The following is an 18,399-nucleotide window of genomic DNA, read 5'->3' on the forward strand; positions in this document are numbered from 1 at the left end:
GAAACCAGAGAGAGACAGACATATAGCAGCTTTCAGTACAGGCAGAGGGAAGGACGGGGGAAAGTCAGGGCAGGTGTGTTTTCAAACAGCTTTCAGGGTTTCTGCCTGACTCACAGAGCCACAAAGCTTCAGGTAATCTGTCAGAATGAAGACTTGTCATGTGCATATCTCGCCTGGGAAGTATCGTGCGAGAGTTACAGCGCGACTTATAAACAAATTTGTCAGGTTTAAGCTTAATATTCAACAAAATGATTCACGGTCTCCTGATTGTCAACAGTATAATAGAAAAAATGTTTGACTACTGGTGTGTAAATAAACTGCAGAACTGCCTTCAGGCCAATAGACATGAGACCAGACAAGCTGTATGTCAACAGAGATTCTATAAAGCAAGGCAACAGTATCAGCAGGGGATTCTAGGATATTGCTGCTTTCTCTTTTTTAGGTGTGGAGCATGTTGTCATGGGGTTTTACTCTACCTGGGCTGTTCCACAGGTGCACACGCTGAGGGGCTCTGACCTATAGATTATGTTTCCAAAACATCGGCTTAGGTACACAACAGAAGAGAGACAGATTGAGAGAGAGAGTGTGCGTGCGTGTGTGCACGTGTGGCTTGTATAATGTAACAGACTTACTGCTAAATGATTGCTTGGTAATTGAGCAAGTAGAATTGGCCAAAACTATTTGAACAATTAAGCCACACTTAAGAAAATTCATTGAATTAGATGAAAAAATATCAGGCGTCTGCAAACAAATAATTAAAAAAGAAGTCTCAGAATCGCTTTGTCTTCACTTTGAATATATATATATATATATATATATATATATATATATATATATATATATATAGGGTTACAATTGCAAAGCTATCCAACTTTAAAATAGCTTTTTTTATTAAAACTAAAAATAATTCAAAACTATTTTTAGCAAGTTACCAAGGAATTGTCATTTAGCTTTATTTGATCTACTAAATTATCAAAACTAGAATAAAAAACTGAAAATATACACATATTTAAAAACTATTTATAAAATTAGTATCTCAGTGATAAAACAACACTGATATGAACAAATAAAGTCACAACTGTGAGAAATAAGTCAAATTAAGAGATAAAAACAATTGTGAGAAACTGTGAGATATAAATAACAAAAGTTTCAATTAACTTTGTATTTTATTACTCTCATGGAGAACATATTGATATCTTGTTATCTAATGCAATGAAGATTTTTTATTTGCTCAAGTAAGATTTTAAGAAAACATTTTATTCAGTAAAGATGCTTTAAAATTAATCAGAAGTGACTGTGAAAACATTGATAATGTTATTTCCAATAAATGCTGATAGAGCATTAAATCAGCATATAAGAATGTTTACTGAAGGATCATGTGACACTGAAGACTGGAGGAATGATGCTGAAAATTCAGCTTTGCATCATAAATTGCATTACAAAAATAATAAAACACACACACACACACACACACACACACAAACATTTATTAATAATATTTCACAATATAACACTTCTTATTGTACGTTTGATCAAATAAATGCAGCTTTGTTCAGCAAAAGAGACTTATATAAAATAAAAATCTTATCGACCTCAAACGGTAGTGTGTAAATCATACTGGATTATCAGAGTGCTGAAGGAGGTCGTGCCAGTTTTTGGAGAGAGGGGAGTGTTTCAGTGAACCATGACATTACAGATTAGGCTGTGTGACAGAGAGACGGCACTGGTTTGTGTTGAGAGTTCGTCTGCCAGAGATAAGTGAGTCAGAGAGGCTATTGCAGGAGGGAGTCCACTCTGTCATGGCATATTTAGACAAGCCAAGTCCTGGGAACCACTCTCTACTCACGGGAAGCCAGACAATGGGATTCTTCAGCAGAGCAACTCTGAGAATTCAGATCCAGCACAAGTCTCCCCTCGCAGCTGAGAGCTTCACGTCTGTCCGTAATGTACACAGAAGCGACCGGGCGCCATACTGTCTATCCAAAATACGCTCTCTGTGAGAGAAGGATGATATGATCAAAAACCTTGCCAAAGGAAAGACTGCCTCTCACCCATCAGATTTAACATGAGAGCTAGACATTAACCAGGAATTACTCAAAAAAAAAAAAAAAAAATCATATTAGACCACTTCAGCCACAGACACTGCCAGTGTCCAATGAATATGGACTATTTTTGAACTATTAGCCTCATCCTATATATGGTTACCTGTTACTGCCTTGCATAGTACCAAAAGTTATTTTTCATTACTTAATTTAAACCTAAAGTATAGAATTATTTCAACCTGGTAAGTGTGGAATTAAGCTATTTAATAATAATAATAATAATAATAATAATAATAATAATAATAATATTTTTTTGTCACTCTGTTTTGGTTTTCCTTTATAATAAATTATAATACAAATTAGATTATAAATATAACATGTAAATAAATAAATAAGTAAACAAATACATAAATAAAGAAATAACCCTTAATGTTTTAATAATTTAAATGAATTGAATTAAGTGATTTCAGTATTGTTTTTACCTTGTGATAAAATATGAATGAATGAATGAATGAATGAATGAATGAATGAATTAAGATAAATAAACAAACAAATAAACCACCATAAAATTTCTCTTTAATTTTTAATTTTTTTTTTTGCCAACCTTTATTTCATTGGATCACTTAATTCACAGTCAATAATTGTACTTTTTTTTTTTTTTTTTTTTTCTTTTTTTTTTTTTTTTTTTTTTACTTCAGTTGAAATAAAATAACTACAATTTTAGAGTTGAAATATTGAAACAGTAGGCCTATTTATCACTCATCCACCATATTTATGGCAATCAAGAGGACAAAGTAAATGGCAGTGGATACAAAAACATGAACAGAAATTCCAAGAAAAACTAAGATCCTTGGATTTGTTCTAGCCAGGTCCCTAAAAACATTTAGCACAGAAGCTACCAATTTTAGATTTAATCCACAATCCATCGCTGCATATAACACTGGTGAATGGAAAGCGCTGGAATAAAGAGATGGCTTCTATATTAAATATACATAAATGTCTGTGAATGTTAGATTTGGTAACTTTAGATCTTTTCTAACTTGAGGTCTGTAAATACAGTCTGGTTTTCCCCGTATGGATCATATCCAATGATCACTGTTTTGTCTTGTTATCTCATTGTAACAAAACATAGTTGAATAAAGTCTAGATTTATTTTGAACTTCTTTTTAATCTATGAAACTCATTAAATGTAGTACTACAGAGCTAAATGTATCTGATTATGTTCATCATAGGAATAGTAAACCATTGGGACACAAACTGGTTATTTCCAAGGCCATTGTATTAATCTGGCTATGTTTGGTCCACTATACAGAACAGAAGCACATATTTCACATCACACACAAAGGGAACAAACCTGAACAATCAAAGGTACCACAAGCACCACAGGTCTTTTAGCTGTTTATTAAGTCTCCAGGCCCAATGACACAAATCAGTCGAGGAATGAGCACTTTCATGACTCCTGTAAAAGTGAAACAAAAGAGCTCATCAGAAAATAGAAAATAGAGATTGACTGGAGAGCTGAGGTGTCAGCTGTAGGGAATGAAAACAAATGGAGTTGAGTGTGGGTCTGAAAGCAGATCTGTGATGGAAAACTGGATAAACACAAGAGCTTCCTCAAAGCCTGCAGGCCTGCCAGTTACTGCTGTCAGAACTAAGAGTGTGTCTATCTGATTAATCATATGCCTTTCACCATGACTGCTAAGTGGTGCTATATCTAAAAACAAGATCAGAGGCTTTTGAGGTTGGTTAAAGGGGTCATTTGATGTGTTTTCATTTTTTCCTTTCTCTTTGGAGTGTTACAAGCCCTTGGTGCATGCGAAGATCTGTAAAGTTGCAAAGACTAAAGTCTCAAATCCAAAGAGATATTCTTTATCAAAGTTAAGACTGTGCCACGCCCCCTAAAACAGCTCATTCAAACACGCCCTACATGTTTATGTCATTATGTGGAAATATTTGCGTAATGCCGCCCAAATGTTCACGCAATGAAAGAAGGTGTGGTTTCAGTAACCGCAGTTAGTGTTGAAGCAGTCATGTCAGGGAGATGCTGTGTGTTTCTAGGCGAAAGCAAAAGCACTTTATTTTTGTCTTCTGAAAGTAGATGCATTAAGGAATCTTTAAGATTACTTACAACAGAACAGCACGCATTTTATGGACGACCGTTTTGTGGATTGTGTTCTGCAAACACATACGAGCTTCATCACTGTCTCTGTCACTCTACTCTGTCTCTGTTCCCCTTTCGGGCTTGAGTTGATGGTAAAACTACATTTATTTACATTTATTTTGAAAGATGAAGCTTGTGATAATGGAAAGGGGCGTTACATTTCTGACGAGTGCTTGTGGTGTTCGGCCAATCACAATTTACTGGGTCAGTTGGCCAATAAGAGCAGACTGCTCTCGTTGGAAGGAGAACTTTGTAGAAAACGACATGTTTGAGAGTATTTGAAAAATAGTGTTTTTTTGAACATTAAAGCATGTCAACATATTCTGTTAGACCAAATACACAAAATAATGATCTTAAAAAATCATATGAACCCTTTAATGCCAAAAAAGTAAAAGCACACTTATCCTATAGCTGAGGGTTTTTAAAAATATTAATATTTTAAACACAATTATTATTTTAAATAAAAAGTCTTAAGTGTCACATGATCCTTCAGAAATAATTCTGATATGCTGATTTGGGGGTCAAAAAATCTTATTATCAATTTTGAAAATAGTTATGTTGCTTAATATTTTTGTAGAAACCGATTCACAACTTTTTGATTAATAGAAAGTTCAAAAGATCAGCATTTATTTGAAATATAACGGAGATATAATGAATCTTTCGAAATATAAGACCTAATTAATCTTTATTAATGTTATAAATGTCTTTACTGTAAAAAAAAAAAAAAAAAAAAAAAAAATACTATACTGACCCCAAACTTAGGAATGGTATGACACCAGATTTATAAATTAAATTGATAGCCCTAGTATTATCTTGAATAAAATATCTCTAACCTCCAGAAAGTAGTCATTATTTGTATTATAGCACTGATCCTGAGAGGAATTTACAGCCAGACTAAATAGTTTAGATTAGGGAAGACTGTGTGCTTTTACAGAGACACAAAGGTGGAGGACCTCGGTAAAAGGCCAGAAGAAGATGACCACCACGTCAAAGTTCACAGTCAAGTGGTCTCCCAGTTGTAATCAGGCCTCTGGGGTCAACCAACACACAAACACATCTGTAATGGCAAAGCACAAGACCAATTAGTATAAATCACAGCTGAAAAAACCTGTTCTCTGCAATAAGTGGCTGTTGCGGATCATTTAAATGGCCTGAAGGTTCTGGTTAATGTTAGGAGGGTAAAACAAGCAGCTGTCAGTTCACATGATATGACAATGTGTCAACTACAGTTGGAAAGTCAGCCTCAGGGAAAGCGAGCTTCATATCAGACCTGCTGAGGCGTCATCTCAGGTGAACAGCTCCTATCTCAAACAATCATTAAAGTACGTTTTTAACTCTGTTAATGCATTTTTCGCGTATTTGTACTTTGTCAGAATATATTTTACCACATTCCATTGCAAAAAACCGAGGCATGATCCATAAATTAATCATTGTTTTGAGACAATTTTTTCAAGGACAAGGACAAGTTGACAGTGATTAACAACTCACTGATTCAATGATTCGGTCGTAGCAACTCATATTTTACTTCAGTTTTCCTCCATAGGCCTACTATAGAAGTCAACCAACAACTGTAGGTTACCAACATTCTTTAAATGATCTGTGTTTACCATTAAAAAATAAACTCTTACAGGTCTGTACCAACTTCAAGGTGAGTAAATGGCGACGTAATTTCAATTTTGGGGTGAACTATCCCTTTAAATATTCAAAAATATTAACTTTTACTTTAGCAAAAATATATAAATGTATATTTTTAATAGGGTAATATTACAGATAATGGTACTTTAAGTCATGTAAATTACTTCTGCATTTCATCCACCACTTTCATCAATCACTGAACAACTAGAAAAGAATACAAACATGGAGTTTCAATGCTCAGGACAATCCAGTGACAGAACCAGAGTTATGGACAGTTTTGGACCAGGTTAATGTCGCTCATCTGGTATAGGATTGCATTGCACAAGGTCATGGGTTTAATTTAGTGGTAAGACTTATTCAAAAACACTGAATATTAAATTCAATAAAAGTTCTTCATGTGTGTGTGTGTGGCAAAGCAATAGAGAAAAAGCCAAACAAACAAGTGTCTCATGAGACACATCCTCTACCAAACCAGCTCTTTAATAGCATTAGAAGAGAAAGCAAACACTCCGCTGTCTGTTAGCAGTCCAGAAACTAAAGCAACACACATTTTCTCACATTTTCCCACTTAAACTACTCCAAGTCCCTCTCTGACTCAGCTGATCAAACATCAGCCCAGGCACATGTTCTAAAACAACAATAACATCACATAATTCCCTACAAATACCTCATTTACCATCTCTGACTCCTTAAAGAACTGCGCAGGGCTGATCACTGGATGGATCAGGAAGCATAAACACCTCCTCATAATCCCCTACAGACTCTACTGAGGAGGCTCATCAGCACCATTGTGGGCAAGCTCGTTCGGGCCACCCGCGACACGGATGGGAGGAGAGACATAAACGAATGCTAGGGTGGGGTTAAACACACCATCACACACTCTCAGACACTCAGAGAGTGTTCATTAACACTCCCTGTTTGAACAGATGTCTATCTGACAAGAGTATGTCTGGAAGAGTATATAAAGACTGCATTAAAAAACCTCTTGCAAACTAAACCAGTAGCAAAACCACCCAGATTTTGTATTTTGTCTACCATTTTGTACGTTTACAATGCTACCCGATGTTCTCACTGATTCTAAGCTTGCAAGGAGCGTTAAATCCTGCATTGCTTTAAAGATGATATAGATCATTTCCAAAAACAAATAACTCAATGTCCTCCACTGTGTGTTTTATTGCTTTATTTATTTTTATTTTTTGCAAATAGAATAGAAAGTCAGTTGAAGGACATGAACCCATAAGGTAGGACTGACGTTAGACTGTCTATCCACTGAGCCATCTAAGGATAGAAAGGTTTTCTCCAGACCTGATTTCCATGTCAGGTTTCTATTCAAATCAAATAAGTGCTTAGAAATGACAAACTTAAGACAACATCACCATTCTAAGTTTTGGTTAATCAAGATAAAATATAAAATAAAATAAATATCACTGTGCAAGAACTTTAAGATCATTCTGATCAGTTGTTGACCTACAAGTATGAAATTGCATTGAGAATATTTCCTTTTCCCCCTTGTCTTGGGCATTTGAATCAGGTTTGCTTGCAGCTATGTCCATGAGCAGCTCCATTACAGCCCACCTGGCAGACTGACTGTCAAGTTCACATTCAGCTGGCTGAGCCTGTGTCTCTCAGGAGTGGGGCTGATGATGGTTCTTCATCTCTCATCTGCTCTCTCTCATACCTTTAGAGTACAAAGGTAAAGTAAAGTAAATTTCCGAACCCTATTATCTGTGGCATGTTGTTACTTACATGTTATATTATTAGGAAATAATTGTGTCAGCTAGGTAAAAAAAACAAAAAAAAAAAAACACACACACACACAAATGGGACATACGACCCTAATAAGTATTTGGACATATGATACACTAAACAATTTATGAATTTTATTGCATTCATGTAAAATGGAAAATCTCAAACCAGCACACATGTATTTTCAACATTTTCAATAAAAACTAGATCTAATATGTAAAAATAAAATATGTAACATAAAATGATTATGACGTAATAAACAACAACCAAAGCAATATATATATATAATATATATATATATATATATATATATATATATATATATATATATATATATATATATATATTAAAAAAAAACATCACAATGTCAGAAATCTGAAATTGTAATTGTATTGTCTTATTTGCAACTTAAATATTTTTTACCACACATTGCTGGTCAAACTTTTAGAAATAATTAAGATCGTTTATTGTTTATGAAACAGGTCTCACATTCACCAAGGCTGATTTCTGTTTTAATATATTTTAAAGTGTAATTTTTTCTTGATGCAAAGATGAAATTTCAGCTGCCATTACTCCAGTCTTCTGTATCACATGACCCTTCAGAAATCATTATAATATGCTGATATGGTGCAGCTTTTGCACACTTGCACACACACACACACACACACACACACACACACACACACACATATATATATATATATATATATATATATATATATATATGTGTGTGTGTATGTGTGTGTGTGTGTATGCAAACACAGTATACACTCACCTAAAGGATTATTAGGAACACCTGTTCAATTTCTCATTACTGCAATTATCTAATCAACCAATCACATGGCAGTTGCTTTAATGCATTAATGCATTTAATGCATTGTGGTCCACACCCCTAATAACTCTATTTTTATTAACATTAACAAAGATTAATAAATTGTGTAATAAATGTATTGTTCATTGTTCATTCATGTTCGTTAATACATTAATGTTAACAAATGGCATCTTATTGTAAAGTGTTACCATTAATATTTATTCATCATACTGTTGAACTTGACAGTATTTTCTCTCGTTTTTCTTAAGAGCTTCAAATGTGTGTGGGTGTGTATGTATCAAGTTCACACAGGTGTAATTTATCTTATGAGCTATATCATATTAACTACTATGTATACGTATACATAGTAGTTAATATGATATAGCTTATAAGATAAATTACACCTGTGTGAACTTGAGGGCAACTGACTTCATATATCTACTGAAAATGACTTTGACACCATTTGAATGAAAGCGAAACACACAATAGGTTAGTTCTTAGAAAAAGTGTAGTTTCAGTGTTCAAATACTTTTAGGACCACATTAGAGCTTGCCAACATAATAAAATAAACATTGAACTCTCCTGTCCAGACATTAGCAGGCAGGTAAAGTGAGATCTCCTCCACACTGCTGCCAATTGTTGGGAAACTTGAAGTCAAAGGTCACATGTGCACCTGTGTCTTAGACCAAACACTGAACTTGCCACCAACAGAGATCTTTCAACTCTTACGGCTTAGAGGTGCTGCTCCTTCATTCCCGAGGACACTGGCAGAAGAATTCCAGTACACACTGAGGAATACTTGAGTCATGTACACTGGAAAAAATCTGGTGTAGGATTTGCTTTTCACTCAGAAATCACCAGGAAATTTCACAATTAGTTACAAAGAAACATTGTGACACATTGAAATAAAGACAAAATTTTAAAGTAGAAAGACTGTAATAATATTTTCTTGTAAAATGTACTCGAATAATAACAGATTTTTACAATAATAACAAAAATAAAAGGGTCTATGTAATAGATAGCTTTTCCGATATTGAGTATTGATTAATCATCCTAGGAGGTAATTAACAAGTCTCTGAACTTAGCTATGTTCAGTTATGCACTTTAAAAGGAAATCTGTGATGCATGTTATTTCAGCATAAATGCTTAAATGTACACTGTTATATTAAGTTATATATAAAAGTTATATTAATTATACATCTGTTTATATATTATATTAGTTATTATAATACAATACACTTCTTGAGTACCAAATCAGCATATTAAAATTATTTTTGAAAGATCATGTGACCCTGAGACTGGATTAATGATGCTGAAAATACTGTTTTACCACCACAGGAATAAATTACACTTTAAAACATATTCAAATTTTTTTTTTTTTTTTTTTTTTTTATAGTTTTACTGTATTTTTGATCAAATAAATGAAGCCTTTTCATTCATTCAGACCTTAACAGATTAAATCAGAATCTATATTTTTAATGACACTCATGTGATCTGCATGTCTAAGGCATTGTTCACTGAATAATACTAATGTTGGCGAGAAATGACTGTGTCTTCTTAAAGCTGTTATACAGATCTATATGTGGTGTCCCCTAGAGACCGCAAAACTATTTCTTCAAGTTATGAAGGGGCAACGATCTTAGAACTTTGGATCACCTGCAGAAATTGTTCCCACAACTGCTGAGGAAAAGCCACCGCCAAATACTACAAAAATACCTCTAACATAGATAGCTTTCATTATCTCTGAGTGCCATTCAGCCAATGAAGGCAATAAATTACTGTACAGGTCTACATTCTGCTGTAACACATGATTTTAATGATGTTCAAAATCCCAAATTGAATGTACAGATGTGTCTTTAATTGTGCGTAGTGGCTTTGGCTGGAAAATTATCAAAAAAGTAAGAGTCAGGTTTGCTGTTCCAAGTACAGTTTAGAAGAAAGAAGGATTTGTTGAAGTTTAAAAGCTCTAAACCCCTCCCACAAACTTAAAGACCACCCATTCATTAGCATATACCGCCTAAACAGGCTTCTGATGCCATCTTGTGGGAGGTATAATTTTGGGTTAAGTGTTTTGGGTTAAGTGTTAAGCAGGGTTGAAGGAAACCTGCCCAATTGCTCAAAACCAGTGTAATCATGTTTTGAGGGGGATCCCCATGTAAAAGTCACATTTTGGTGGGGTAAAATACACACTTTTGTTGGGATTCCCCTTGTAAAATTTGCATTTTAGGGACTAAAATTCACTTGGGATAGCTTAAACTCGCAGGAAAACCACAAACTTGGCAAACACTGGTGTTAAGTAGGATGTCTTGAATAAAAAGTTGAGCCTTCACAGAGAGATCTTAGGTCATGATTATAAGGTTGAATTACACAGGAAAGTTTAAGTATTAAATGCCAAATGAAAGGAAGTAAACAGACATGAGTGTTTGGACTCTATATGTGCGTATCATTTATTAAATTAGTCCCTTTGCAGCTCGAGTGTTTATCTGGTCGGTTATGCGAGAGACAGCCAAGGTCAGGCCAGCTGTGAGAGCTTACTTCTCTCCGTCCCTCTGGATCCTGCGCTTCTCGTGCTGGTGTTTGGTGATAACATACTTGAAGAACTCATAGACAGACCAACTGATGGCAGTCGAGGGCATTTGGTATATGACCCTGGCCTGAACGCCTTTGAAGTAAGCGGGAAGGCCGCCAAACCTGTAGACCGTCCGGAAGGCATGGCCGAGGCCTGTGATGTGTCTTCCGCTCCGGCTGATGGAATTGAGTGCCAGAGACTCTTGTGTGTTCAGCAGCGTCTTGCAAACGTCCAGTGGCGTGGTGGCGGTGGCGGCGATGGCACCTGCCAGCGCGCCCGACACCATGTGGGAGGAGGGGTTGTAATGTCTTTGAGGGTTCAGCAGCTCTTCCAGGTACTCGTAGGTCATGAAGTGCAATGCCTGGAATGGGATGTTCATGGTGAGCTGTGTGGTGTAGCTGCGATAAAACGCCAACGCCCCCTCCTGCCGCCACACGCAGCGTATACAGTCCAGAACGCCATGGTATGGCGAGTTATACATCTGCATCCTCTGCTTCACCACTGAATAAGGGTGGTCGTCGCAGCCAGTCAGACAGGAAACAAAAGAGGACAGGAAGGGGAACATTAGGCAAGTGCAAGAAGTCAGGTCATGACTGAAATACAGTAGCCCCATCAAAGCAGAAATGTCCGGACATGGGTGGATCAAACGCGTCTCCTGTCTGACCTACAGTCAAGCGGTCTGCAGGGAACAGAGGAGGTGAATGAGAGCAGGTGTCTATGCAAGGTTTTAGTCTGGCACCTGCGCTGATTAACCTTGAGCCTCAAGAGTGCAGAAACAGACACTGCTGTCAGACTGAGATTTGGCCCACTGGGGAATTTCGGCTAATGTTACTGTTTCAACATTGCACAGCTGTTAATTAGAGCAAGGCCAATCTGCTCCCACAAGGCTGGGTTTTGGAAATGTTTTTTATTTTATTTTATTTTTTTATGAAAATAGCCAGGAGATTAGATCTTTTCTGCCATCTCCTGGCTGGGAGCACACAATGTCCTTCCAGACCAAAGGAGTCAAGGTTTGCTGGTTGGTAGGGCTGCAACAACTCCACTTGTGCATTTTTGGAACATTATATTCTTCACATGATCCCTCAGAAATCATTCTAGTATGTTGATTATGTGCTCAAGAATTATTATTATTAGTACTATAATTGATGAAAAAAAAATTGCGCTACTTTATATTTTGGTGGAAACTGAATCAAAAGAAAATCAAAAGAACAGCATTTATCTGAATCCAAAATCTTTTGTAATATTACAAAATGTATTCACTGTCACTTTTGATCAACTGAATGCATCTTTGCTGAATAAAGTTATTAATTTATTTCAAAAAAGAAAAGAAAGTATTTCACCCCAAACTTTTGAATAGTAGTGAATGGTATAATAATTAATTTTTATAAAGTGGAGATTAAAGCAAATATACCTTCAGCTGGATTCATTGCAGCATCATGAAGCAATGTGGCAACACATCCAGCGGCCCCTGTAACACATACCCTCAGACATTAGCACCAAAATTAGAGCATGCACAGAGTGGATAGTGACTGGACTCGAAATACAACAATAAGATATACGGACGGATCAGGTGACAGTCAGACTAAAAACAGTGTGTTCTGAACAGCCACCAAATATGATTCAACAGAGAGGTTAAGGATTGACTGGATAAACTCTGGGGAATGTAAAGTCAGGAGAAAAAGAACCTTTTGTTCAGGATACTGGCATTTACTCCACTCATCATGTCTGTTTTATATTAAGAAGCAAAAACTGATGCAGCTTCAATAATCATTTTCATTAATTTTCAGGCAATTCTACTGATAAACAGTAATATGGCAGCAGTTACTTACCACCCTTTCACTCTGACCTGGAGGAAAGAAACAGCACAATCTGACAAATGCAATAAAAATATATATATCCATAACACATCAATAACAATTTTCTACTACTATACAGATAATGAAAAGGTGATGTCTTTAGAAAAGCTTATATTAGATTAGATTTGGATGTACAGCAGGCCAGTATAGTTGGCATAGTGACATTACTGTGGGTTTAGCTTAGCAATGCTATTCAGTTCAGGCATTTATGGCTATTTTTGGATTTGACCTCATACTAGAAGATTTTTAAAGAGGTACAGTAGATGTTTGAGTAGTACATGATTCATACAAATAACATAGTCACTGCCAAATAGCTAGTTCCAGAATGTTGATAGCTTCAAACCACTGCCACAACTTCACTTTATTTTGATGCTGTCCTAGCAACTAATAAATAAAGTTGAAAAGGCCTTCTGAAAAATCAACAAAGATTTTAAAGAACAGATTTACTGATTGCACTATGTAGAAACGTGCTGGCGAGAGAATTAGCAATGCTGATGGGTGGGAAAACTGGTACCATTTGCCAAATGACTGTTCGCTCCTGGATGGATGATATCACTGAGGACCTTTTTCAACCTTTCGTAACAGGCGAAGTAAAGTGCATGGGCTGGCCCCGCCCCTACAGCTGTAACATTCAGACCCCTGATTGGCCTCCAGATTCCCTCCGTCCTCATGATTCGCCACAAAGCATCCATCACGTTGCGGTAACGTGCAGCTGGCTCTGGCTGAAGACTCTGCATGCGCGTCTGCAACAAAGAACAATTGTTTAACCTTACAAGTCTTACTATGTAGATTAAAGTAATAGTATAAATACAGGCATTAAAAACTGAGATTTTCAGTTCAGATGTTCATGGACTGCAAAAAATTGTATGCTTCATTTTCCACCATTTTTTCATAAAAACCTTTAAAAGTTTACATTTGCAGTAATAATAATAATAATAATAAAACATTAGCTAGAATGGCAATGCAGCACTGTATTTCACATAAAAACTTAAATCTGCAAGAGAGAAAAATGTTTAATTTTTTAAAAGTTTCCTTCTATTCATTTCTTTTTAATTTATTATCTCAAGCTTGCAACAAATATATATATATATATATATATATATATATATATATATATATATATATATATATATATATATATATATATAAGCAATATTATTTTCTGACAAAGTTTAAGATTATCCTCTTTTTATATATATATATATATATATGTGTGTGTGTGTGTGTGTGCGCGCGCACATACACACAGCATAGTGAAAAAAAATATTTAAGTGTGAATATTTGTGAATCTTACATTGAAAGTAATTAAACTTAAAACACATCATAAAAACAGGGTTTAAAACAACATGACAACCATGACAGAATAAAGCTTCACAAACAATGCATCACATATCCAAGTCATTGGATCTGTAGAACGGAAGTTTGCAGCAATACGGTCACACAGGGACATAATCTAACCACCTAATCCGCTTTCCCAGCAGATCTACAGTATCACCTGACATACATGAGAATTGTGGATGCAATTACCTGTAACCAGCTTCTACAGAAACACTGGCATTGATTGAACAGGGGGAAAAGTTTATGTACTTAGTAATGTACTTGGTTGCACAACACATTTTGTAGATTTACATTGCGGCCTTGAACCTATACCACAAAAGTCATGTTTGAACTGACATGGTCAGAGAGGCTGAAAAGGTTCAGAACAACAGCTGCAAGCCTGCAATGTGGTGAAATTTAAGATGCCTGCTGTGGCTGCATGAGTAACAGTATTCCTGTAAGGAAACAATACTTCCATAAATGGCCTGGGAAATAATCATATATATGTGTCTAAAGAAGTTTCAATCTTGAAACTTCCTGTTGGAGGTTGTAGTTCCTCACTCCCCTGTCAGTTTAGACCCAAACAAGAGAATCTACAATTAATCATATAGTCACTATATAATCAGGCATTAATAATCAAGGATAATAAACCAAATCAACAGTATCAGTAAGTTTTTACATTTTATCATATGCTAATCTAATGTTTAAATGCTTGTATAATAAATCCCCCAATGGGTTTGAAACGAAGTAGAACTCTATTTGTTTTCAGTAATTTACTAATTATATCTGCACTTTCCATTTTAATTATATTTCCTATGTTTTCTTTTTGGGAAATCTAAGGACCAAAGATGTATCCAGACAGAATCCCTGAGTGGGAAAAAGGATCAGCTGCCTTGTGTCAGAATTTTGTTGAACAACATTTTGCTTTAATTACAGCCTTTGGTCTGTTGGGAGAGGTCTCTGTGTCCACTAACTTTGCACATCTAGACTTTGTGATATTTACCCACTCTTCTTTGCAGAACTGCTCAAGTTCAGTTAAATTTGATGTTGAGCATTTGTGGACTTCAGTCTTCAAGTCATTCCACAGATTTTCAGTGGGGTTAAAGTCTGGGCTCTGACTAGGCCATGCAGGGACATTCACATTTTTCTCCTTCAATCACTGTGTGCTCAGTTTTGCTGTGTGCTCTGGGTCATTGTCATGTTGGAAGGGAAACCTTCTTCCCATTGACAACTTTCTGGCAGAGGCCAGGAGATTTTAGCCCATCCATTTTTTCTTCTAAACAGAATCAATAGTACAATAGCAATATTATTGTCTGACAAAGTTTAAGATTAGCCTCTTGTTTATTTAATAGTATGTGTGTAACTCAATATTTTTAGCTAACTGTAAAATCTGAATAAAAGAACAAAGCCTATTTGTTAATCTGTGAAATCATTGATGATTACTCGATTAATCGTTGTAATAATTGTTAGATTAATTGATTGGCAAAATAATTGTTTGTTGCAGCCCTAAAACAGAATCTACTGTTAGCTTTACCTTTCCTCATCACACTGCTGTGAATCAATCTCAGCACAGAATTGACATATTTTGTATGGAGACAGACTGCAAAAGTCTAAAAGCACATTTGAGAGAAAAGCTGTAAAGACATAAATCAAAACTCTTTGTTTCAAAAGAACCCTTCACTTCATCCTGACAAGAGCAGCAGAGCATTTAAAGTTATACTACCTCACAGTTTGCCAATGCATCTTGACCAGTGCAATTCCCGTATACACTTCAAATGTAAAGCAGTGTCAATGACACCTGAAGTGTCCTGTTTAGGGAAACACTAGTGATAAGTATACAGTCTGAATATCTGCCTAGTAGTTACACAACCGGTAGCATATCTATGGATGTGCTATGGTGTATGTCAAAAAACATAAAACCATTTCAGTTAGCGTACTGCCTCTATGGTAGTTCTCAGTAGACTGCATTTGAACTACAGACCCAATGCGCATGCGTCAACAAGTCATGTGGTTTATTAGAAGCGCAGAAGCCACGTGACCTTCCTATCTCATGTTCATGTTTCATAATGACACCTCGCTGACAGACAGGTAGTACAAAGACAGATTACAATCATATCATAATCCACCAAAAAATTACAACCAAGCAGGTGCTTGTGCAATTTAATGCTTGGGACTTATATTAGTTATTACTAGATTAGTCCATATGGAAAGATTACATGACTACAAATTATTCTTAACATTACTAACTTTCCTGCAATGAATATGAAGTGCAACAGTTAATTCTATATGTAGACAACTAAAATCAGAGAACGGAGCAGATGGAAACTTATATTGTCTGCAAAGCATGTAAGTTAGACTAAAATATAAAAGTTATTATGGAAATCACACAGGGGAACTAACGTTAACTCGACCTTGCCAGCTTGGCGGATCTTTCAAGGGCCTGATGGTCATTTAAACTTTGCTTGAATTCTTCATAAAACCCTTGATGTTTTGCAACTGCGTTATTTACCTTCACACAATCAATAGGGAACATCAGGCAATGCTCCATGATTCCTGCCACTGCTCCTGCTAACATGTGCGTGCTGGTGGAGGCGCCCTGGGGCAAACCCTCATAGTCCGGTTCCGACAAATCATTGGCCTCCTGGGAACCATAGAAATGTCCAACAGTAACCTCCGTTTCTCCTGCAATCCGAGGTGTCAAAGTGCCAACTAGACTCTCGGAAACACCCCAAAACCTGCCGCCGAGCCAGTGTATCTCCTCTCCCGCGGAAGCTCCGGCCACCGCGGCATCGCTGCCTGATGTGTCCGCTGTCATCCGCCGCCTGCGCACAAAACCACCCGCTTCCATTTGCTGCACCCAGTCCTTTAAAATCATGCGTCCCACGCCCAGTGTTTACGCGTTTAGCTCGGGCCTCTCCCTCCTACGCACCGGGGAGAGGACGCGTCTCGTTAAACGAGAACCGCGCAGCAGGAGGTGACCGACAGAACAGGCCGCAAGGGGAAACGGAAACGCCCTCTCGCTCTGTCCTGCGCTTTGATTGGAGAAAACCGTTGTCATTCAAATCAGGACGCGCGCAGTTGTTATTTAAGGGATACGGTGACGTAACGCAGCTAGAGAGAGGGAAACCCGACTCATTTTTACTCTTTTTGTTACTGCCCTCTGGCCCGGTTTTCATATTAATGTTTTCCTTAACATGTTAATGTTCCTAATGTATTGTTTAATGTATGGCATAATAATAATAATAATAATAATAATAATAATAATAATAATAATAATAATAATAACACATTTTCACTCTTTTGGACATGTTGTGTCAAAAAATCGTTCCAAAACAACAGCTGGTCTTAAGTACTTCATCATCAAGTGGCCCTTGACCTCCTGGCTTGGCATATTTCTTGCTATATGGAACAAAATTAGGGTAATAAATTGTCAATTATGTGTGGAAAGTAGGCTACCATATACACAATATGGAGATACGATGTATAAAATACCTGAAAATATTTCAATTGTTATTAAGATAGTTAGATCCATAAATGTAACTTGCATTTATAAACATCTCCAAAATGAATTTAGTCTACATCTCTTGACTGAAAAGTGTTTTTGTTGTTGCATGTTTTAATAAAATACCCTCGACCACTTATTTGGTCTTAAGTGTACAATTTTTCTAAATTAATATTTATACATACAAGATGTATGGTTGGTTAGATAAGACAATATTTGGCTAAGATACAACTATTTGAAAATCTGGAATCTTGGGGTGCAAAAAAAATCTAAATATTGAGAAAATTGCCTTTAAAGTTCTTCACATTCTTAACAATGCATATTACTTATCATAAATTAAGTTTTTATAGATTTACGGTTGGAAACTTACTAAATACATTCATGGAACATGATCTTTAGTTAGTATCCTAATGATTTTTGGCATAAAATAATAATCTATAATTTTGACCAATACAACGTACTTTTGGCTATTGCTACAAATAAACCCCAGTGACTTAAGCATGATTTTATGTTCCAGGGTCACATATAATCTGCATAAACATTCATAAAAAAAGTATTTTTTTAAATATTTAATCGGTCTTCATCTGTGATTCAGTCTGATCTGATCCATTGTTCAGACCAGCTCAATGAAAGATTCAACTCACATTAGCTGCAGCTATAACATTAAAAAACTGAAAGTGTTGTGACACACACCCAAGTATGGCGACCCATACTCAGAATTCATGGTCTGTATTTAACCCATTCAAAGTGCACGCATGCA

General features: G+C 36.1%; 1 protein-coding gene and 1 long non-coding RNA gene across 2 annotated transcripts; both read right to left on the reverse strand.

Annotated features, from left to right (window-relative positions):
* Positions 1-1,549: 1,549 nt before the first annotated feature.
* Positions 1,550-5,780, reverse strand: LOC128025971 (uncharacterized). Its single transcript, XR_008186307.1, has 3 exons — positions 5,157-5,780; positions 3,397-3,501; positions 1,550-1,994 (listed from the first exon to the last, which is right to left on the reverse strand). It is a non-coding gene; the product is annotated as an uncharacterized LOC128025971 (long non-coding RNA).
* A 4,408-nt stretch (positions 5,781-10,188) lies between these two features.
* On the reverse strand, positions 10,189-17,154 carry LOC128025972 (mitoferrin-2-like). Its single transcript, XM_052612616.1, has 4 exons — positions 16,647-17,154; positions 13,335-13,563; positions 12,376-12,432; positions 10,189-11,465 (listed from the first exon to the last, which is right to left on the reverse strand). Exons 1-4 carry the CDS (start codon positions 17,010-17,012, stop codon positions 10,927-10,929), a joined length of 1,191 nt encoding a protein of 396 aa, XP_052468576.1. The 5' UTR covers positions 17,013-17,154; the 3' UTR covers positions 10,189-10,926.
* Between the last annotated feature and the right edge of the window lie 1,245 nt (positions 17,155-18,399).

This window comes from Carassius gibelio, chromosome A13, assembly GCF_023724105.1.
Source record: "Carassius gibelio isolate Cgi1373 ecotype wild population from Czech Republic chromosome A13, carGib1.2-hapl.c, whole genome shotgun sequence".
NCBI classification, from domain to species: Eukaryota; Metazoa; Chordata; class Actinopteri; order Cypriniformes; family Cyprinidae; genus Carassius; species Carassius gibelio.

Coding starts and splice junctions, on each gene's coding strand:
- LOC128025972 (XM_052612616.1), bottom strand. CDS start 17,012: ATGATTTTAAAGGACTGGGTGCAGCAAATGGAAGCGGGTGGTTTTGTG. Junction 12,433..13,334: donor GAACAGTCATTTGGCAAATG/GTACCAGTTTTC, acceptor TATGTGTTACAG/GGGCCGCTGGATGTGTTGCC. Junction 11,466..12,375: donor TGCAATGAATCCAGCTGAAG/GTATATTTGCTT, acceptor ACCCTTATTCAG/TGGTGAAGCAGAGGATGCAG.